This window comes from Mastacembelus armatus, chromosome 3 (genome assembly GCF_900324485.2).
Source record: "Mastacembelus armatus chromosome 3, fMasArm1.2, whole genome shotgun sequence".
NCBI classification, from domain to species: domain Eukaryota; kingdom Metazoa; phylum Chordata; class Actinopteri; order Synbranchiformes; family Mastacembelidae; genus Mastacembelus; species Mastacembelus armatus.
In genome coordinates this window covers 4,399,269-4,421,636 of record NC_046635.1, presented here as the reverse complement: position 1 = coordinate 4,421,636, position 22,368 = coordinate 4,399,269, and the positions used below count along the sequence as shown (strand labels likewise).

Below are 22,368 nucleotides of genomic sequence, written 5' to 3'. Positions count from 1 at the left end.
TCATTAACACCATAGGTGACTGACAGGAACAGGAAAAGAGCATCATATATCAAATTTGACTCTATACAAGTTGATATTATAGGAGCTCAAATTAAGATCAGGCTGCACAGGGTTGAATATAATATCAAAATGACAAGCAGCAGCTAATCTCTGTACAGGTTTATATTATATAAAGTTAATCCCTTCGTGGACTGACCTGTCAGTTCCTGCACCTATTCTTTACATCCTGCAAAGATGAGGCGACTGTTACACTGATGCTATTGTTATGTTCATTGTTGTAGCGTTTGGGATGATCCAACCTGTTCTATCATTTCTGTTTTATTTTGGTAGGCTTTGCTGCACTTGCACATTATGTATCTATAATCATCTATATGTATCTATAATCATCTATCTTGGTCAATGTGATTTTCTCTGTGATCACCGGCTGCGGAACATTTCCAGCTTGAGCAGGGCAGGATGTTGCGTCTTTAAGAGTTAAGAAATTCGAAACCGTGTTTGCGCAACAATCATTGCGGCTCCCAGCCGCCAAAGTGTCTAGACTGGCACATGATGGCGGGAATCAACCAATGGCTCCTGAGCTTTCCTCTGGGGCCCCGAGAGAGAGAGACATAGAGAGACATAGGGAGAGAGAGAGAATAGAGAGAGAGAGTCAAATAGATGGAATAACATGCGGCACTGAATGGGCTTCAAAATAAAAGCATTGTGTTTAAGTTATGGAAAAAGTGTTATATTTTCAATAGTCTCTGTGCGGGGTGTATCTTTCCATAGACACGTTGTTTTTATTTTCAATAACAGATAAAAGTTAGATGAAACAAATTAATTACAAATAATTACTAACATATCCTACAAATGTTGTAAATTACAGCAGGTTAGTTGAAAATGGAAAAAGTAGGAATTTGTCCAAATGGAAGCAAACAATCAAAAATAGACTATAAGATGAAGAATTTGTGCTTGTTTTTATACAACAACAATAATATTTTCCCCTATTGGCTAATTAGTGACAAAAATACATAGGCTATGATTTCCACAGTAAATCACTGGAAAATTACACATCTGTAAAATAAGGCTTTACTATGTTGGCTTCAAACTTCATGATAACAGGTGTGTTGACCTCGATTTTTCATGCTTCTATAGTTTATTTTAGCCCATATAAATGGTATCTAAGCATGTCAATATCTGCAGATATAACTGAAAGATACCACTGGCCTATATTTGAAAAGAATCTTTATTTGAATGTTTTAATGCTTTATTCAAAGAGCAATTCCAGAATATTTTCGCCATTAAGGTTTTTATTTTGAAAATCGCAGTCAAGCAATCCTGATGTTGTTCTGTCTGACTTGACTCTGGTGTGTGTGCGTGTGTGTGCGTGTGCGCGCGCGTGTTTGCGTGCATGTATTCGTGTTTTTGCTACATAGTGGGGACCAACTATGTAAATCAGTGAGCTGTAAAGAGACCAACGGGTTTAAAATCAGAGCTATGGTTAAGGTTTAGGTTAAGTCTCCAGGAAATGAATGTAAGTCAATGTGATGTCCCCACGAAGTATTAAAACAAATCCGCATGTACTTTTATCTTGTTCGTGTGTGGATGGTTGTGTGCGCACGCGTGTTTGTGTATGTGCGTGTGTGTGTGTGCGTGTGTGTGTGTGTGTGTGTGTGTGTGTGTGTGTCCGAAAAGGACTTGCAGGCAGGGGAGTGGAGAGTGGAGTAATTCCAGCTCTCTTTAAAACAACTTCTCAGCACGGAATCCGTCCTGGAGTTTGGCACCAGAGTCCTCGACCATCTCTGCGTTATCCTGGACTTAGCAGCGCGGTTGTTACCTCCAGCACAGCGACAGATATCGCCGGGATTTCTGTGCTGTGAGGATTTATTTCTGGGTGAAGGAAGGAATTTGCCGATCGAGGGGTTCGCGGAGTTCAAGGAGAAACTCTGGAAAACTTTTGGATTTATGTGTCTGATGCGCTTTTCGCTGCTGTAAACTGATACTGCTCCTGAGCGGTCTGGCTATGGTTTGTGGATCTCCAGAGTTTTTGGGGAGTTGAAGGCGTTGTGAGGGGGCTGGCAGGAGTTGTGGCTTAATTGAGTTGGCGACAGCAGGTCACTCAGCAGTGACTGTGTGTAGCCTTCTTCTTCTTCGGACCTTTAGTGATGTTTAACACAACGCATGACTGAATTTAACTTTCTAATGGTGCTAGAGAGCCAGAAAACTGTGACCCCCTCATGCGCATGTGGTGCGCACCGTGCACAAACCCCTGGGCTGGCGCTACGAGTGTAAATCGATGTGGCATCTTCCGAGACCCGGACGGGACCGACAGGACACATCCAAAACTGTCTAGGTTGTCGTATGTTCAAGTCGAAACGCTCAGGTCTTGTACGGCGACTTTGGAGAAGCCGTTTGATCACCGAGAGCGAAGGTCGGGATGGAAACAGACGAGGTGAGGGAGGACGAAACGGTCCGTGTGGTAGACACTCAGGAAAGCTCCACAGAAATGAGCTGCGGTCGGTGACACACACTGACCCGGCTCCGGGACTCACAGGGGAGACTGGAGACCTGACGGAGAGCGCGGAGAGGGAGGAAGAGGAGCAGCCTGATGATGACCAGGGTGCCATGTGCGCCCCGGAGCACAGAGGCTCTCGGTCGGGACAGGAGGGCGACAGTAGGACTGTAACGTGTTGCTTGTTTGGGGAATGGGATTTCAGTCCTCGGAGCCCTTATTGGGCCCCGAGAAAAGACGGAGGGGGGCCTTGTCAGTGCGCACCGAGGCATGCCGGGCTGGAGGATGAACTCTCGACCACTGCTCTTGCATTTTTGAAAAGACTGAAGGAAAGATCTCTGGACGCGTTGGCGAAGGCTGTGGAGACCAAAGGGGGGATACCCAGCGAGTGCGTCATGGTGCCAATGACTGAGTTGAGACTCGGTGCTCATCACATCTCTCCACATTATCTCCTGTGCAGGCTGTACCGCTGGAGCGACCTGCCGCTCTCAGCTCGGCTCAAAGCGCTCTGCCACTGCCAGAGCTTCGGCGCAGTGGACAGCGCGAAGGTGTGCAGCAACCCCTATCACTACAGCCGCTTATGTGGGCCAGGTAAGGACTCCAGCCTTGGAGGGTTTAAATCACACGGTCCTCACTAAATGTGAGATCTTCCCCATCAGGAAAGATCTTTCATCATGCAAATGATCAAATACATTCATGTATAAATCTGATGTAATGTCCACAACATGAGGCATCACTGAAATGAAACCATGGGACCCCTCTGGGACTCCCTCAAGGACCCCTGGAGGTCCCAAGTTAATTGAAGGGCCTTGCAGAGACTTAATCTCACAAAAGTAACATGCGTCATGAATTGAATTAGACTTCATGCAACATAAAAATTGATGGCCTTTATACAGAAACAATAAAAACAGAATGAAATGAACGAGCTTTTCCAATAAATCAGAGCGGTGTTTGCCTGAGGCCTGCAGCTAAAGAAGAATGTTATTGTTGACTAAATTGTCAAACCACGTCACAGCCACGAAAAAAGCACCAATTAAGGTGTTTATTTTCCTGCAGTTATCACTGATGAGACCTGATTCCACTTATGTTAAATCTCAAAATGCTACACTGAAACCTCTGTCGTGTTTTATAGCCCGCACCACACTTTTCATAACTCAGCTTTTGCTTTAGTCAAACGTTACTTTGGTTTCCTCTCGACATTCCTGATACATTATACACTTATTTAAATCTGCGCAAAACTTTACTGCTTCCCACATCATCCAATTGAAGGTTGCTCTCAAGTTGCACTTAGGCTCTTTTTTCTCTGACAAGGAGGTCCTCCTCTTGTTATTTAGGTGAAGGAGTGCCGATAATATACAGTTTGCTTAGTGCTGGCGCCAGACTGACTCGCTGGGTATCTGACTGACTGAGGACTCCGGCAATTACTGGCTCTGCTCTTAAAGGGGCCGTAGCCACAAACCCACGTCCACTTTGGACGGAAGGGACTGTCCCAGCAGCAGCAGCAGAAGTAGGATTGCTTAGCTTTTAGTGCTGCTTTCACACAAGACGTCATCCAGTGAGCCCCTGTGAATGAAAGTGTCTTAGCTGAAACTTAATGAAGACAAGTAGAGGAGGAAAGTGAGCACAATCTAGTACAGCTCTCTTAAAATACACGGGTATGTAGACACATAAAATACTTGCAAGTTCACGTGAGTTATGATGTAGAATTTTACATATTCGTAGTTTACCATGTTCTCAACATGTTTCTTAGGAATAAAGTGCAAACCTGAATTCTGAACACGTTGCCTTATTAAAAACAAATACCATACATACATGCAGCCTTGTCAGAATTAGCCAAGATTTGTGTGCACACATTTACATTCAGTCACAGAGTCTCTACATGAGGAAAGACCCAGTTTGCTATGTGATTTAGATGAGACTGAAGATGAAGTCCGTTGAACATTTTCCAATAATCGGAAGATGAGTTTAAGTTTAAGAAATCTGTGTTTTAGGAAGGTAACACTTTTTGATTGAACTAGAAGACAAACTTATTTGTGCAATGTGATATGCAAGAAGTAATGTATTTATTTTGCCACTGCAGTGGAACTTTAGTTTTTTTATAAGTCCACATGGGCCATAACATAACTAATTAAATATGCAACTGTACGCTTTCACATCGTAGAATCTGGGGCTTGGCATCCTGTTGTATATCTGTAAACTTTTTGATAGTTTCATGCTTAGACAAATTTCATGTCTGAGATGATTCATTTACTTGTTTTTTTCACTTGATAATCTAGGGCTGAAACCATGCAGCTTTCAAACTAACCATCATTTTTGTTGTGTTTCCAGAATCACCTCCTCCACCATACTTTCTGTCCCGTTCAGATGAACACAAGCCACTGGGTGAGTTTTGAAAAATGGCTTCCACATCACAGACCAGTAAATGACACAGTGTCGTCACCATCATGTTTTTAGACTGGAACGCAGATTATCTTTAAAAAGCTGCTTGTTGGGCTGTACCTATATTTATCTTCCTTTATGCTAAGCATGATATCTAGAAATTAAAAAAGGAGGCTCCATCTGTCTGTCCTGCAGTCTGAGGGATTGCAAGCAAAGCTTGTTTTTATGGGCAGCACGGAGACTTGGTGGTTAGTGCTGTTGCCTCACAGCAAGAAGGTTCCTGGTTTGAAACCCATCAGGGGCCTTTCTGTGTGGAGTCTGCATGTTCTCCCTGTGCTTGTGTGGGTTTTCTCCAGGTACTCTGGTTTCCTCCCACAGTCCAAAAACATGTATGTCAGGTTGATTGGTGACTCTAAATTGCCCATAGGAGTGAGTGTGAGTGTGTGAGGTTGTTTGTCTCTATGTGGCCCTGTGATGGACTGGTGACCTGTCCAGGGTGTACCCCTGCCTTTCACCCAAAGAGAGCTGGGATAGGCTCCAGCTGATCATTACTTTAACTATTCTTTCATGTCTGAAACTGTTTAAGTAATCATGTGGATCCCATTCGCTCACAGACCATTTATGTGTATGTTGTTTTTTTTACTATTTATTAGACTCAACTCTGTCTTACACTGAAGCTGTGCCCCCCTTCCTCTCCAGTCCGCCTCACATTACGCCAAGAGACTACACAGGTGAGCGATTTGCATCAGTACTGCAGAAGTACATAACTCTGTGAGCAGGCATAGGCAGATGCTTGTTTAAGTGAGAAGACGGGACTTTTCCCACATATAACTTTGATAATAGAAATGGAAAAAGTTTTTGAGTTGCATAATACAGATACGCACATGCATGTGAACACACATAGCATGCATCCTCTTGAATGTTTACATAAAAGGGGAAATTAAATTTCCTGGTGTTTTTGTGTTGTGCATTCATTTATATTGTCAAAATCAGTTAAGACAACAAAAAAACTCAGCTGCATAAAGCTTTTATTGTCAGAGAGGCATGGCAGGCTCGGTGGGGGTCTGGGGTCTCTCAGTGTCTAGATGGCACAGCAGTGTAGCCTTTTGGCCTGTCTTTCCCTGCTCTTTCTCCACAGAAAAATATTTCACTGGGATGAAGCTGCAATAAGATCCCTGTGCATACTCCCAATCCCGTTTGCCTCTCAAACCACCCATCCCCCTCTTTCCCTCTTTCTTCCCTCAAATCCCTCCATTCCTCTCTGCAATTGAGCAGTGGAAAGAGGCTGGCATTTTGGGGGCGGGGGAGCTGAGCGGCTCTGATGAGGCGGAGGTGTAGAGTTTTCTGTGCATGTGTATATGTGGAAAGCAGGGGCTGAGGGTTTGAACAGGAAACAGCCCCCTCTAGATGATGAAACTGGAGCTTTATTTGTTTACGTGCTGGGGTCGGGTGGAGAGATCCTTGTAGCATTAGAAGAAACCCACAAACCTACTCGATCAGGCCTCCCTGGACTCACTTGTGGACTGTGTTGAAAGGTGAATGGACGCCTATGAAGTCTGTGTAGTCACAGCAGTGCATACCTGTCAGAGTGCTCTGGATGAGAGACTGGGGCAATCTCAGTGAGACGTTTTTATCTGCTGTGTCCAACAATTAAATTAAGCCCTTTTGTTAAAGTTGCTTTTGTAAGTTAAAGTAGTTTATTGAGTGGTTATGTATCTAGACCTTTAGAAGTTTTTAGGCCACAACTTCCAATCCACTCTCATAACACTTCAGTTACACAGAGTGTTTTAATTCATATGGTTTTGAATTGTAGAATGTAAACTCACAGAGTTTACAAATACAGACCACATGACCTCTGTGTCTACATTTGTATATGAATAAATATTGAACACATATTTTATTTCAAATAATCACTTGTACACCCCATTGCACAAATATGTCTAATTTCTAACATAGTTTTATAAGAGGAGACAAACTGTTGTTATTGGAAGCTGTTTCATCATCCAAAGTCTGTTAGGTGAAGGTCAAAAGTCAATCAAAGTTTTGTGTTGTGATTTGAGCTATTTCCAAGCTGAGCTGCAAGAGACGGTACCCCCTGTTGTTTGCCTGGTGGAATGAGTGGAAATAGATCAGTTTTCCTACAAGATGTGGTGAGTGCACTGTTTGAGTGAGTCTGTGTGTGTGTGTGTGGTCTCTGATACCCTGCCCCCCACACCAGAACTCTGGAGCCAAGAAGTGGAGTTCAGGCCAAGAGCATGAGTAGGAGTGAGACTGGGTTAAACAGAGGTAGCCAAGAAATCAGCATGTAGCTTTTGTTGTAAACTCAGACAGGTTATAAGACTCCTGTTTTGCTCTACAACTGGTAGAGCAACAGGAAATAAGTTGCCTCTGAGCTTATTCCAACATGTATCAAATAATTGACTGTAGCTTAAAAACACCCTTGATGTTGGTTGGATCTTTCAACAGTGTAAATGGGTCTTTTTTGTGCAGATGAGCATCTGGCATATCATCTAAAGCCTGTGATGTTTTCTTTATAACAAAAAACATTAAACATTTGCTCCAACACTTTAGCATCTTTCTATTATTTCTTTAAAACCAGCTATGCACCCTAGCTTTAAGAAAGAAAAGGCTGCAGCAGGGTGTGGTCAATACATACCTTTGCCCTGGCCTTTTTTATCATTCAATCAGTTAACGTTCCCTTTAAACCGCAGCAAACAGCGTCGCTTTGAAAACAGAAATGCCTACGTAGTTTTATGTCTCTGTAACTCCAGTAAATGTGTCTTTGAGTTCCATATTGTCTGTTTGTGTGGGTGTGTATGTGAGAGTGCGAGACGGAGGAATTTCTGCCTGACTCAGTGATAAGATCGTCTCAGAGTAGTCACATAGGGGCTCCACCAAGACAAAAACACACGCACTCGCACATCAATCATCTAGCGTGCTGGAAGGGAGTCAAAGTTCTGCTTTTTAACCTACCGTAATTGATGTAACTAAGAGTTAGGCTACATGTCTGCTGTAGGTTGCATTTGACAACGCTTGTGTTGCCTTATATTCCTTCTTCCTGTATATCACTATGTTCCTGTGATGATAAACAAATGACTAAAGCTTGGAATAAAACTAAAACTTTGCCCTTAAAATTCATGAGCTAAATAAATTTGGTAAATTTGCAATTAGTGCAGCATGTTCATATGTTACTGTCAGTCACTAATGCAAAATGTTATGTTGACTGTAGATATGTTACCATGTTACTGCTGCAGATACTGTTGGATAATGTTAGTAATGATAACAATGTTAGCACTCAGCTCAAACTCTACCCACTGGCTGTAGCATGGATGTGTTAAGGAGAACTGGATCACTGGACCACATGATGGTGCCTAATTCACCCTGAGTGGCATGTACACTAAAAAACAAACATTACCTGGATGTTCTGCATGCATGCACACTTGCGTCAAGCTGAGACTCCTACCTGTTGATTTTGCTGACTTACAGCTGGCTCCCCTCACGGGGCACATATGATATTGCACTAAAGAGAAGAAATAAATAAAAATAGCCCTTCAGCAGCGTTTGGGATGTTGGAAACGTTGTTTTATAGCCGTTGCTTTTTCAGTGATTCTCCACGGACCACAGTGTGTGTCGTGTGATGAACGTGAACGTTGCAGTAACATAGTTTGACCACCAGGGTAAATTTGCTTCACAGCCCAGGACTGTTTCTGGGACCTGGGCAATAGGCTCTTGTTTAGCAGCTTTTCACGTCTATTACGTTTTTCTCATCATTAATACGTACACCAGGTTTCTTTTAAGCAACGGAGAGTATGGACGAACAATGTCCATTGGCATGGCTGTAATTGTCCAACAATTTTCCACCCTGTTGTCATCAGACTCAACAAGTAAAGCAGTGATAGTGGACATTAGCATGATATGGATGCACTTAAGAAGACAGCTCCATTTCTGCCCTCGGTAATCATATTTTGGTGGCTTGTTTGCTTAAGCAGAACAAGGTATCAGCCAAACATCCTGTCTCAAAGTCCTGTCTGCACTCGCTGCAGCATTAACCCCATGAATTGGCCCTTTGACTGATGGGGCACAGCCCAGGAATGTTGGGAAATTGGGAAGGTGAGGGGGAGTAAGGTCTCGCAGTGAAAGAGGTGGGTGGGGGATAAGGGGGTCTGACTCTGGAGAGTGACATATGATACATGTTTGAACATATCGCCTTTAATACTTAAGAAACACGGAGCTGAGCTGACATTCTTGGAAGTTTGGAAAACTGTTTTACAAGTTTGACTGCTGTTTTAGTGAGTTTAGTTCAGAATGTGTGAAGTTTTCCAGGTCAATCTAGGTGCACACAGTTCACACTGAGACTTTACGGCCTGTAAGTAAAGATATGACTCACAGTAGCATTTATATTAAATGAGAAACCTCTGCAGTACCTGAGTAGAATTAAGATACAAAAATAGAGCAAAGACAACAAGTAAACACCCACATTTTACTTCATCCAGTGAGAATCTGGTTGTTTAAGTCTGGATGGGTCCTCTCAGTGACCTGAACCTCCAGCCTGTTTGCTGGCACGCGTACAACACTTGCTCTTATGCCTGACTGAGACACATTAGACTGTGGAATTCAACATCAAGTGCTGGCCCATTAACTATTTGCCATTTCCTTAAATATTTTCCATCATGGCTCTTTTTCACTACAAGAAGGGTCTGCAATGACGATACAACATGCACCTCATTTAAGAGCTCGTTTATGCCAGTCTGGTAATATTCTTTAGTCCATTAGTTTGCCTGTGGTTTCACCTTTTAGATCATCATTATAACAATCTTGTCCTAGAAATCTCATAGAAATCACAACATTAAATACATTTTGAAACAAGTGTAATTGCTGACCTGATTACTTTTCTATTAACATCATAAGAACGTGTTGTTAATTAACGTTATCTGGCAAATTGCTAAGAGTTGACCCTGAATGTATCAGTGAAATGTTCATGATTAACTTTGTTCATTTGTTTTCTGTCAGAATATGCAATCATGCAATATAATATCTGCTTATTTGACTTCAACATACCAAACACTATAAGAAAAACAAGAAACAATATAATGACTCAAAGCCCATGTATCTTAAAACAGAATATAATATTTTCACCTCTTACAGAATGAAAAGAGAAATTTGCTGCTTTTTCCTCTAAATTGCACATTACAGCATGATGGATAGCACTCAACACCCATATCACATCAGGAGGAAAAACCCGTTTCTTGTGAAAATAAATACAATCTCAACTTATTGTTGAATTGCTTTCTGAAATTAAAATATGAGGTAACTGAGTTTATTTGTTTAGGCTGATGTTGGTTTGTCTGCACTAAGTAAAATCACAATATGTGATTATCAACATTTCACCAAAACCTCACTGTTTCCCTAACCTGCCACCAAAGTGCTTTTGTTGTTTAAACCAAACCACAGATGGGGCTCGGGTTGTGAACTCTGACCTCTAGAGTCAAAATCCTGCTCTGTGTATGTCCATCATCCACTTCGACCACCTCCCTGCAACTCTGGTGGTAGATTAACCTAGTCAATCAATTTTACCAGTGTAATTGATAAAACAATTTAATAATATGTAAAGTTAACTTTTTTAGGATAGAGTGTGTTATTATTAGCTACAAAATCACAGCATCTAATTTTCCAAAGTGAGAATTGTAACTCATGTTGACTTTAAGAAGTCACCTCTAGTAAGTCTGAACAGAAGACTACTACATTTCATAACATAATGTTTAAAATAGCTAATGTTTTGGTGTTTTTGCACATTAACAATGACATTTTTAAAATCTTTTTATGTCCATTTTGCTTTTTGGCTGACGAATGTCTCTTAACTAAAACATGACTCAAAAACCAGATTAATTGGTCCTTGTTTTCTTTGCTATTTGACCATGTCTTTAGAAGAAAGTAGGTTTTTTTATTTTGCACTGCATTCAGTCTTTTAAACTGAAATTCTGAATGAGGATATTTTCATCTTGCTCCTTCATGTCAGTGGGTTTATCTCAACTTCTATGTTAGTCATTTCTGTCTTTCTCTTGAGTCATTACGCGTAGGCTCAGTAAACTGTAAACTCTGATGGAGCCTGGTCATCTCCACACCTGTCAGCAAAGATGCAAATAAATGTTGTGTTGATTTCTGGCTGAACATAGATTAAAGATACTCCCAAACAGTCACTGCTCATACTTCTAAAATACTTCACGGTATCTGAGGTCTCCAAGAAGCAAAATCACACTTTTATTTACTAAACTTTTTTATTAAACACCAAATAAGGATCATTATTTGACTTTTTTAATACTTAGTTTTTGGATTTCTTTACCGGACTATCTGGGTTGATTGCACATTAAGCTAAGTAAGAGCAACACTGCTTTATGTCATTGTAAATGTGTTGGCAGACCTGCAGATGCATGTTTCGGACATTAACACCGTGAAGTCAAACTCACCCAACAGGCCGTGACCTCTAATGTATTTTATGTAATTAGGAAATGTTGAACATCAGTATTAATCCTGATTATGAAGTACAGGTTGTTTTTTATTGCCTTCTTATTAACCTTAATGTGCTGTCATACATTTCCTTGTATTATTTTAGCAAACACCGAATAGGACATTTACTCTTTCTTTCTCTTCCTTCTCTGTTTTTCTGCTCTTATTTGCTCCCTCACTCTTTCAGTCCATGTTGTCAGGCCATCACAATTTAAAATAAGGTTTAAATTACAGGACTGGCTGTGGCTTTCCGTTGTTCCCTCAGAGTTTTTGCCAACTCGCAATTTGGCTTTTAATGGAATCCTGCCACGCTGCTGAACCTAAAGATTCTTTGCAGATGTCGACAGGCTCTGACTGTGAAATGTAGGAAACTGTCGCCTGTGCTGCAAGTGCTGAACGCAACACTGAATTAGGACTAAAGTTTTTTTAAGGGAAGGGAACATTATCAGGAGTTTGCAGCAGACATTGGTGCCTGTTGTTCACTGCAGTGAAAGTGTGAACTGCTGGGGATGCATTCACTCATGATAATTAAACTACATTAAGAGGAAGCAGATTTTAGCATCATTGTTCAAATTTGATGACAAATCCAGCGCACACAGACTAAGACACATTGTTCTTTCACATACATTATTCATTGATCATTGTTCAGCTCTTTCTAAACGTCTGCAAACCAGTGTGTTTTATAGATCACGTGTTTGATCATTTTCAATAAAGTTATAATCTTTTAGTGAAATCTCTTGTTGCCACTTCTTTGGCTCTTTGTTTGTGCATGGGTAATTCAAACATCATCTTGGTTCATTCTGAAATTATGTTCTAAATCTGCATTTAAATCCTGTTTGTTGTGTGATCCTTGGACCTGTATCTCTCTTGAAAATACAGTTTAAGTCCAACTTTCAGTTTCTTTTAGCTCTGTTTGAGTCACTACCAGTTCCTGAGGGAAATATCTGACCCTGAAGCTGCTAAATGCTCCAGTATCACTAGTCACTAACTTTATATGTTACAGGCGATTTAGCTTGTTTTGCAGTAAACAGCTACCCGCTTTGTCCTACAGCATTTAAAACCATCAGGTGGGCATTGCTACGACTGCAGTGCTAAAGTTCCTGTGTATTTGCTGGATGTGTAAATAAGGAACTGCACGCTAACATGTTCATTATAGTAACCTTATAAGACGATAGCCTGACACATTGTGTTGCTGTTTACCCAAATTGAATCAGATTTAATGTATGAAAAATGGCAAACAATAAGTGTATGCAGGTCTCACAATCTTGTGTCACCCCCAAGTATGTGAGTTTTGTGTTAATGACTGTGCGTTGTATTTTCAGTCCACAGTCTTGTATTTTTCCATCAGTGCAGCTACACCAGAGTCTGTCATTCAGATAATTCTCCCAAATTATGTTTTAGAAGGAATTTCATAATTTCATTCTTCACAGTGGAACAAATGGATCTATTCCACCAATAAATGTGTGTAATTATGTTGTGAAGAGTGAAGGCCATATAGCTCTGGACCATGTGAGGCTCAATGAGAGACTTGTCAACTTGACCCTGTGACTGGCTGAGCGGGGGGAGGAAGTGTTGAGGAAGAGGGCCTGTCCAGGAATGTGTTGGGAGGGGAGTCTTGTCAACTACCAAGCTCTGCTTCTCCATGTCCCCCTGTTCAGATTTAAACCATCTTTCTTTAAGTGTTTTTTGCAAAACTAAAGACAAGTTATTCTTAAAGCTATAACACACCATCTTTCTTAATGAAGCAGTAAAATGTCTTCAAGTCGAGCCTGATTTGTCTGTCCCAGCATCACAATACCTGTTTATGCATCTCTGGTGCCTAGTGTCATTTTTGGATCTCTTGAATAATATAACAACTACACAGACTATACAGAGACCAGATGTCCCAAAGTACTGAAACTAAACATGCTGCAAGGAATTAAAATCAGTCGTTCTCTTTCTGCCTATCTTTTGAGTATTTCGAGGATGCTACTCTGTGAAACTTGCTACCAATTTTAGTCTCCAGTGGCAAGGACATTGTACAAAGAGTGTTTCAGAGAGCTGTTATCATTGACTGAAGCTGCTAAAGCCAAATGAACTCAAACAGTTAAAACTTGACTGAACAATATAAATGTGCTTTTGTGCAAATTCTGCAACAGGAGGTTGAATGATTGGGTGGAAACTGATATGTCTGGTGTGCAGTATTTAGTTCATTTTCCTCATTCTGAATTGATTGAAATTGAACTAAAAACAATGGGTCTACAGTTGCTTCCAGGAAATGCTGATTACCTGGCTGGATTCACTTCTCAGTTTCTATGTTTGCTTCTAGTGTTTGAGCTGTTTTGAGAAAGTTGTCAAAACATTTCATTTATGCACACAGTACTGACACCAGCATTCAAATAGAAGCACAAATCACCCAGTACTCCTATGTCCACAACAACAACATGGGTTTGGTATCTTGGTGGATGATATGAGCTATGACAGCAGAGTTGTCCAGGATGCAATGATGTATGCAAAACCTGAGACATTCCTTGGCTTGAGTTTTCTGGCACTTTAAAGTAGCAGCAAAAATGCAGGAAACTGGTTGCTTTCTGTCTTCCTCTTGGAGGCATTTTCTAAACTGCCTCCAAACATGTCTTCCTAGGAATTTTACAGGGACACAACTTTCCTGTGGCTCAGTTGCCTTGCAGGTTCAAGGAATGTGGTCGGCTGTGGTAGAAATTTGGGTTTCTTACATTATTAAACAGGAAGCAGAGAGAGGCATGGTTGCACACTGCAGCGGGCTACATCACAAGAACCACTTGTGTGTGTTTGTATGTGTTTGTGAGCAGGAGCCCTGCTGTGTTTGACTGTAAAGGCCATGTCTGGCGATAACGCAGCCCTCTGATGGCAGAGATAGTCGAGACGCCAGCTTAAATGTGGCTTGCTGAATTGAAGTTGCCCTGTAATGATACTTGTCTCAAACAACACAGAACCTACCATTTGTAGCCCGGGAGGGGTGTTTTTCTTTTTCCCCCTTTTTTTATTTATTTCCACTTTTTTGGAGCTTTGGGAGGAAATTTGAGGAAGTTGAATCTCAACAAAGCATCTTAGAGGCGACCAACAATGGTTAGTAGCTATTCTATCCTCCCTTCTCGTCCCTCTGTCCCCCCTGTGCTCCCTCCCCTCTGCATCCCTCACCCCAACACACCCACTTCTTTCAGCACAGTGGAAGAGTCTAATAACTGGAGGGGAATCTAATCCTTGGCACAGGATGAAAGACAAGGTTCTCCCTCCCTCCCTCTCTTTCTCACAGTCTTTCTCTCTCTTCATTTTTTCCGTGGATGCTGGTTATGCTTGGCAGGTTCTCTCTCTCTCTCTGCCTCTCATTTTCCCACTCCCTCTTTCACTCAGTCTCTCCTTTTTTACTCCTCTACTTCCCCCTTTTTTCTAACTTTCTGCCCCTCCATGCAGGTTAAGGTTGGGAAGGGGAAGCCTCAGAGGGAGAGGATGACTTAGAAATACATTTATCCTAGTTCAGAATTAGAGGAGATTGGTACCACTTTGATATTTGTTTGATAGATATGAAGCTACAGTCAGCAGGTGGTTTGCTTTCCATCAGCACTGGAGGCAGGAGCAAACAACTGGCCTAGCTCTGTCTGAAGGTAAAAATCCACCTACTTGTACCTCTGTTTCTGTTTCATTTGTATAAAAGACAAACAATCCAGCACATACAATCACTAAATGTGAGAGCTCCTGCTGCACTCAATGCTGATTACATGGACCAAGCAGGGCAGGGGCTCTCAGGGACCAGGGTTGGCTACCCCTGGATTATGACATGCCGTCAGCATTGGTTTGTCTCGACAAACTTATGAAACATCACAACTTTAATTTCCATCCAGAGTTGCATTTTTAGTTGAGCTCTTGTATAAATTACAGCCAATTTATGAGTGAAAGTCATTCCTCATGTTCCCAAAAGCACTGGTTCTCAATTTGAGTGCGATGGATCTTGGTGTTGTTGTTCTGAAACATGCCCCTGTCATCAGGGAAGTAAAAGATCCATCGATGGTATAACCTGGTATGTTCAGGTAATCAGTTGACTTCATTTTAATTTCCACGTAATGTTGCTGAGCTTAGACCGGACCAACTGAAGTGACCTAAGATTACAGGCTCTAAGTGGTCACTGAGCAGGATGGTTCCCCTCACCTAGAACAGAAACAATCTGGACTCGTCAGTCCACATGACATTTTTTCATGGCTTAAATAAGAATATACAGTTTAGTCACGACCAGTCAAGATCAAGATATTTCACAATAGACTTTGCCACCTTCAGATATAACCAGTGTATTCGTTCCCTCTGCTTCTGGTTTTTGGGCTAATCTAGTTTAATAGTCTGCTGGCTGAAGGTTCAGGTTTATAAGAGTGGTAGCAATTTCCAAATCTAACTCTCAGCAAGGAAGCATATATGTGTGAAATGTCTAACTGTTTAGTTTAACGTCTAAAAAAGGTGCTGTCATTGTTGAAGTCCAGGTTCGACAGTGTGGGACAGCCAGCAGGAAACTGCCTGACCCCTGAGCTTTGATTGCTATAGCTTATCAGTCCAAAAACAAAATCAGTCCAAACTTTTAAGAAGTGGTCTGCTGATAGCTGAAGTTATTTTTTTGTACCTCACCTAAATCCCCACCTTTGTTCAGGTCTCAGATAAAACCAAAAGTGTTTCAATGAGATTGGCACTAAGAAGCAGTGATTTTGAAATGAAATAACAAAGGCTACTTATCTAATTGGTAAACAGAGCTGTTAAATGGTGGTTGGCCTAAACGCTTACAGACTTAAATTGCTGCCAGCCCTCACATACAGATGCAGGCGTACACATTCACACACTAACACACTGTTTTTCCACTTCCTCTGCTCGAACATAAACATGCTGATAACCTCTAGTTTGAACTCGTCTTTAAAAATTACATTGAAGAACTCATTGCCCACCCGCCCCCCCATATTTCTTCTCCCTCATGTCTCACAAGCTTATTATACATTCAGCTGGATGATAGCCAGGCTGGGCACGATGACGCCAAACCTTAAACATGACATGCTGAACCTCCATGATTGAAACACTGTGACTGTATCAGTCAGTCTTCAGAAAAAATAAAATAAATAAGACCCATCGATTAGGTTTAGGTTTCTATAGTGCTCTCTCAGTTTGCAATATACAGCCAGTGCTATGAATACTACATATATTATAAGCTTTAAAGCCAGAATTTAATGCTATATCCTTTGCTGCATCATTCATTATATTTTCAAAATTAAAGTGCGCTATGTCTGATAAACTCCAAACAGTCCCAGTTTTTAATGTCTTCTTTGGAAATTAATTTGATTGTGAGCTCATAAAGTCTCCCTGTGTTTCCCCAGACATGTTTGTGTGTTACCTTATTACAGGGAAAAGCATGTCTTGTAAAAGTGTGTATGTTTTTGTGTTTATGTGTGTGCTCTTGTGTTTATGCATGTGTGTTTGTGTGAGAGATAGAGTCATAGAAAGAGAGAGAGAGCGATCCTGTGAGCTGAGCAGCCATCTCTCTTATTGGAGTGCTGTAAAAACTCCAGACCGCAGGAGCTGCCAGCCTGGAATTCACTAATGACACACGTGGGCCTCAGATGAGAAGTGCAATTGTGTGTGTGTGTGTGTGTTGTGATATAGCCATACTGTTTGGTTCAGAAGGCCCAATTTGTGCATGTGTGTGCATATGTGAAGCCCTATCTCATCATCTAATGTGTGTGTGTGTGTGTGTGTTGTGATATAGCCATACTGTTTGGTTCAGAAGGCCCAATTTGTGCATGTGTGTGCATATGTGAAGCCCTATCTCATCATCTAATGTGTGTGTGTGTGTGTGTTGTGATATAGCCATACTGTTTGGTTCAGAAGGCCCCATTTTGTGCATGTGTGTGCATATGTGAAGCCCTATCTCATCATCTAATGTGTGTGTGAGTGTGTGTTTGCGTACAAACACACACATCTCCTCCCACATGTACTCCTCCCTTCATCCTTCCTACACCCCTCAACCACTATCACCCAATCCCCACCCCTGTACTGATCTACCCTGTCACCCAGTAATGAAAATGGCTGTTGGGCATAAATCAAACACCGAGCCGAGTCTTGGTGCTGGTTTCACCCAAAAGCAGTTTGTTAATGCAAGAGGGGTTGCGGCCGTTCTGGCCCCTGGTGGATGATGAGGGGGGGTATTTGCTGGAATATGAAAGGAATGGGGCCACAGGCACATGGGTCTTTAAATCCTCTGTGTCAATAGAGTCTCTGGAGCAAAATAATGGCATCACTCTGTGTGGGAGTTAATGTGAGCTGATAGCATGAGGGCTAGGGGGTCAAGGGTTCATGGGTTTGTGCTAGGTTGACAGAGAGCTGAATGCTTTCCACCCCCAACTCCCCTATCTGGTGCTCTCTCTCCCTCCTCTTTAACTCTGTGTTATGGAAGGAGATGGTGAGGGATGTCAGTGCAGGAAGTGGCCTGATCAGTGGTGGCAGGATCAGCCTACAGATGACAGCTGAGTGACAAAATCAAAGGAAAATCACAATACAATAAATCAGTGTGGAAACATAGTGAAGATGCTTAGAGATTAAGCATAAGGAGTTATTCTAAATGATTGTACACGCCAAGGAGAAACTAATTCCTTCTGTTATTAAATGAAAATTAAAGTACACAATTCGCCAGTGTCCTGTTATGGTGTAGAAACAAACTCACTCAAGCTACGTGACAAAAATGTTAGAGAGGTTATACAGAAAACAAGAGCAATAAAACTCAAGTGAGCACAACTGGATAATGCAGATAATGCATACAAGTGGCATATGTACTGTGGAGGCTTTGAATATAGAAACTAAAACAGGTGAACTAGATTAGCTGATGACTTCCATGTGGAAACCTGCTGAGGATGGCCAGGGCAGCTTGGAGGCACAGTCAGAGCGAGAGGCGTCACAACCAGCATCCACAGGAACAACACCAGGAAAGTTAGATGTCCTGAGCACATGAACACTCATCTTAGATCCTTCATTCTTTGTTTCTCTGATGCTGTTGTGTGCACGCATGAAGCAATCACTTTGCTTCTCATCATTCAAAATGTCTATAATGATATCAGTGACCCCTGACCCTGATGTTTTTTGGTACTGGATTGAAACCAAATTTTCTGGTATCGCCCACCCCTAGTGAAAACAAAGAAGAGAATGAGCATCCAAATATTTGGCTTGTGCTTTCATAAAGATTTCCTCTGCATCCTCCCTTCCTCCTCCCCTTAACATAACATCATACTCCTCCCTGTGTAATTACTGTCATAAAAAAAAATTAGTACTGCAAACATTGATGTTTCCACCTCTTTTCTTCCTTCCAGACACTGGTACCTCCCTCGGCTCCTCGACCTCCGATGGACATCGCTCTCACTGGTGCAGCGTTGCCTACTGGGAACAGCGCACACGTATAGGTCGCCTTTATCCAGCCTACGAGCCCTCGCTCAGCATCTTCTATGACCTACCTCAGGGCACGGGCCTCTGCCTCAGCCAACTACACGCCAATGGCTATCACAGCCGGCGCAATGACCCAGGTGGCCACGGCACATCTGGTCTTTATGGACATCACAGCCATGGACGTAGTGGGAACAGCAGCAGCGTGCAACACATACGCAGTAAAATTGGTTTTGGTATTGTTCTGAGCCAAGAGCCAGATGGAGTCTGGGTGTACAATCGCAGCCAGAACCCAGTGTTTGTCCACTCACCTACTCTGGACCCACCCAGTGCTCGAGGGTTGAGTGTGAAGAGGGTGATGCCAGGCTTTTCCCTTAAGGTCTTTGACTATGAGTGCTCCAACTGGATGGCAAAGCATGGCGTAAAGCCTGAAAGCCAGGAAGGGCCCTGGGACCCCCACAGTGTTCGTATCAGTTTTGCTAAAGGATGGGGCCCCTGCTACTCCAGACAGTTCATCACTTCCTGTCCCTGCTGGCTGGAGGTGCTACTCAACAACCACAGATAGCACATAAACACACACATTCACAGACTCACATGAGGTTTTCTGACCCAGTATCCTAATTGTAATCTACCTAGATTTAATATAAAATTTATATATTATATAAAATATATTATACATGTAAATACTTGAGACATTTTTACAATGCCATTATTTATGTATAGTGTAATGTGTATATGGACAAAATAAAACGGAACAAAAATATGCACTTTTGGTTCTATATATGCATTACAGATTCTCAGTGTCATTTTGCAGATATAAACTGTAAAAATAAGACAAACCTGGTTTATGTTCTCATGATACAGCAATTCCATCAAAAATTATGCCATGCATATGTTGTCAATAAAATATTTGTATGAAATGAAGGTTTCTCTGATGGTTTTAAGTGCTTTTGCCAGTTATGTATTAGTAAAGACATGCAGAGTTATGGCTTGTTGTCTTCACATTAACAGCATCCATTAATGACATTTTTATCTGTATTTTAGTAATATCTTAAACTAATGATATTTTTGCAGGTGACAAAAATAATTACATTTTGATTCTGACATTTTTACACCATTGTTCCACTGTGCTGCTTGTTAAATGACACACTTATATTGTATTTTATATACCTTGAAGTGGAATGTATATTTTAATTGTCTGGTTTCATGATAATTTTGTTCACTGTGTGACAAAGTAATATGAGTTTACTAATCTTTTGTAGCTTTTGTACACACCCCGCAGTATCTCTGCTAATGGAGCATGAAACTGGTAATTACAGATAGTGGTAGATTTGGTTGAGATCATAACCCATGTCTCTATTCTGGCATGGCCTTGTAGAACAGATGCACCATCTCCAGACTCCACAAATCATGTACAATACAACTAGTGCTGGTGGTGATAGTGGATGCAATATCTGACACTCCTTTTGTCAGGTAAAACTTCAGGTGATAGCACCTTAGATAGAGCTACTCTCTGAGAAGACTGAAAGATGCTGGTTAAAGAACATCCCAAAGATCAAGAAATAACTTGCACTACAAAAAATCAGTTCAAACTAAAAACATTAAGATTTAATTATCTTCTGGCACTAAAAGGAATCAGCAGCAAAGGAAAACAGTGAAAGGCGTCAGTGGTAAGAAAATAAAGTGCATAACTGCGAGATTACACAACAAACCACAGCAGGGCACTCAGGCCCAAAGCAATTCTGGTCGGAGAAAGTTATGTGTTTATAGTGTACTGGCGCTTTCTTTGAGTCTTTCAATGGCATAAATATTTCCAGAAACTCATATATGGAGTATAAATAGGTCGAAGAGCAAGAACAGTAGGATGAAAAAGCAATGTAAGCACTTGTAGAGTGTTAAAAGGTATAACTTTTCTAGACTTGTGTTTAAGAAGCAGCAGCAGCACAGCAACATTTTGCTCAGGCTGTCAGGCATTTTCCTTTTGACCCTGAACCTCCGCCGGCTGCTTGCTGAAACCTGTAATTAACTTTAACTTGAAAAGTAAAAAGGGGTTAATTATAAAGTTGCAGCCCTCCTGAGGTAAAATGAAGCACTACAACACTGGAAACCCTCTCCAGTGTTACAGTATGGTTTCAGTCTGTACACAAAATAGAAGTCGGAGCATTAAAGACAGAAAAAAACATTTGTGCTTTAGATGAACAGAATCTTAATTTTAAATCCTTATTTGTGTCTAACAACATACAAACTGAATAAAACCTTTTAGAATAGCTTTGGGCATTCCCATACACCCCCCTAAAATTGCAGTGTATATTTCAGTCAAGTCTCCTTTCTGCTTTTCCAGGCAAAGTGTGGGATTTGTGGTTAGGATACAATGGAAGGATTCAGAGGAGGGGTTCTGGTGGGAGAATTGCTTCTGGCAGGGTTAGTCTAAAAACCAACCATGTTTCTTTTCCGTCTACTTTTTGGTTTTCTCATCTGAAAACACCCCCACCGAGTCCCCTGTCCTAATTGTTTTCCTTTGTCAGGAAGGCGATGAAATGGATCTCAGGCAGCGAGAGGCAGAGGAGAGTTTTTGGCTCTCGCCTTTAGGGCTGCAGTGTGTGCTGACCTCACTGTGAACTGATGGAAAATGGGCTAATTCTGCCACTGCCACTGCCTGTCGCACTCCACCCCTCCAGATTATGATGTTATAATTATGTAAATGAGTACACCAGAGATGGGTAATTAATGGAAGACATGTTCTGTTTTTGCTACGAAACAAAATGAGCGATGCCTTAAAGGAACATATGCGTGTGCTTTTAGGTCCTCAACCTCAAATCACATATGCTTTATACTTTTATTGATCACTGTCAAATGGTGCTGTGGTTCCCAACCTGTGGGTTTTGGGCACCGATGAACGGCTGAAAGTCAAATCTGTGATTAAAAGTATTTGATGTGAGGTATAGGCTAAAAGATGGCATGGCCCCTTCAGGATGAGCTTTGTATTGAGAGAATTTGGAGTAAAATTTCTCAGACATAACAGATGTGTACAAAAGGTGTCGATTGTGCCAAGCAAATTCACACAGCATGTTGAATTTGCTGATTGATGATGGCCACTGAATCACTGATCAGTGATTAACTGCAGACAACACTGTAAAGTCAAACAACTTAAAAACTTACTGTAACTCCCGGCTGAAAAGCAATGTTTGTTTCCAGCCTATTTCACATCTGGGTGTGGTCAAAGTGTGTTATGTTGCAGCTGTAACCACCCAACAGTGATGTCACCCCCAGCCTCCTCTGGGCAAAGCTTTGCTCCTAGCCCCATTGCTCTACATCCGCTCCAAGCTTGGCATAACACAGTTCCTTCCTCTCAGAGGCTTCGTACAGCGTCTTCCCAAAGGCCTGTGAGTTCCAAAGTAGACTGTGCGTAGAGGATTGGACCACAGCACCAGATCTGGCATCCAGTTGGTGTTGGCTGTTTTCGATGGGACTGTAAGTCATTGGTCCATGTCCACCAACATAAGCCAGACCTGGGCTGCATCCAGCTTTCTGATTCTTGTCCTTAGAGGGATCTTCCTCTGTCTATGCTCTCTTTCCCA

The 22,368-nt window shown here is 41.7% G+C and overlaps 1 protein-coding gene across 1 annotated transcript; it reads left to right on the top strand.

Annotated features, from left to right (window-relative positions):
* The first annotated feature begins 1,679 nt into the window (after nucleotides 1-1,679).
* LOC113137780 (mothers against decapentaplegic homolog 6-like) lies at nucleotides 1,680-19,755 on the top strand. The gene is made up of 4 exons (XM_026319599.2): nucleotides 1,680-3,082; nucleotides 4,820-4,873; nucleotides 5,524-5,601; nucleotides 18,721-19,755. Exons 1-4 carry the CDS (start codon nucleotides 2,341-2,343, stop codon nucleotides 19,353-19,355), a joined length of 1,509 nt encoding a protein of 502 aa, XP_026175384.1. The 5' UTR covers nucleotides 1,680-2,340; the 3' UTR covers nucleotides 19,356-19,755.
* Nucleotides 19,756-22,368: the final 2,613 nt, after the last annotated feature.

Excerpts from the sequence above, each read along its gene's own strand:
- LOC113137780 (XM_026319599.2), top strand. The coding sequence starts at position 2,341 with ATGTTCAAGTCGAAACGCTCAGGTCTTGTACGGCGACTTTGGAGAAGC. Across the intron at positions 4,874-5,523 it reads AGATGAACACAAGCCACTGG|ACTCAACTCTGTCTTACACT; the intron begins GTGAGTTTTGAA and ends ACTATTTATTAG. Across the intron at positions 5,602-18,720 it reads TACGCCAAGAGACTACACAG|ACACTGGTACCTCCCTCGGC; the intron begins GTGAGCGATTTG and ends TCTTCCTTCCAG.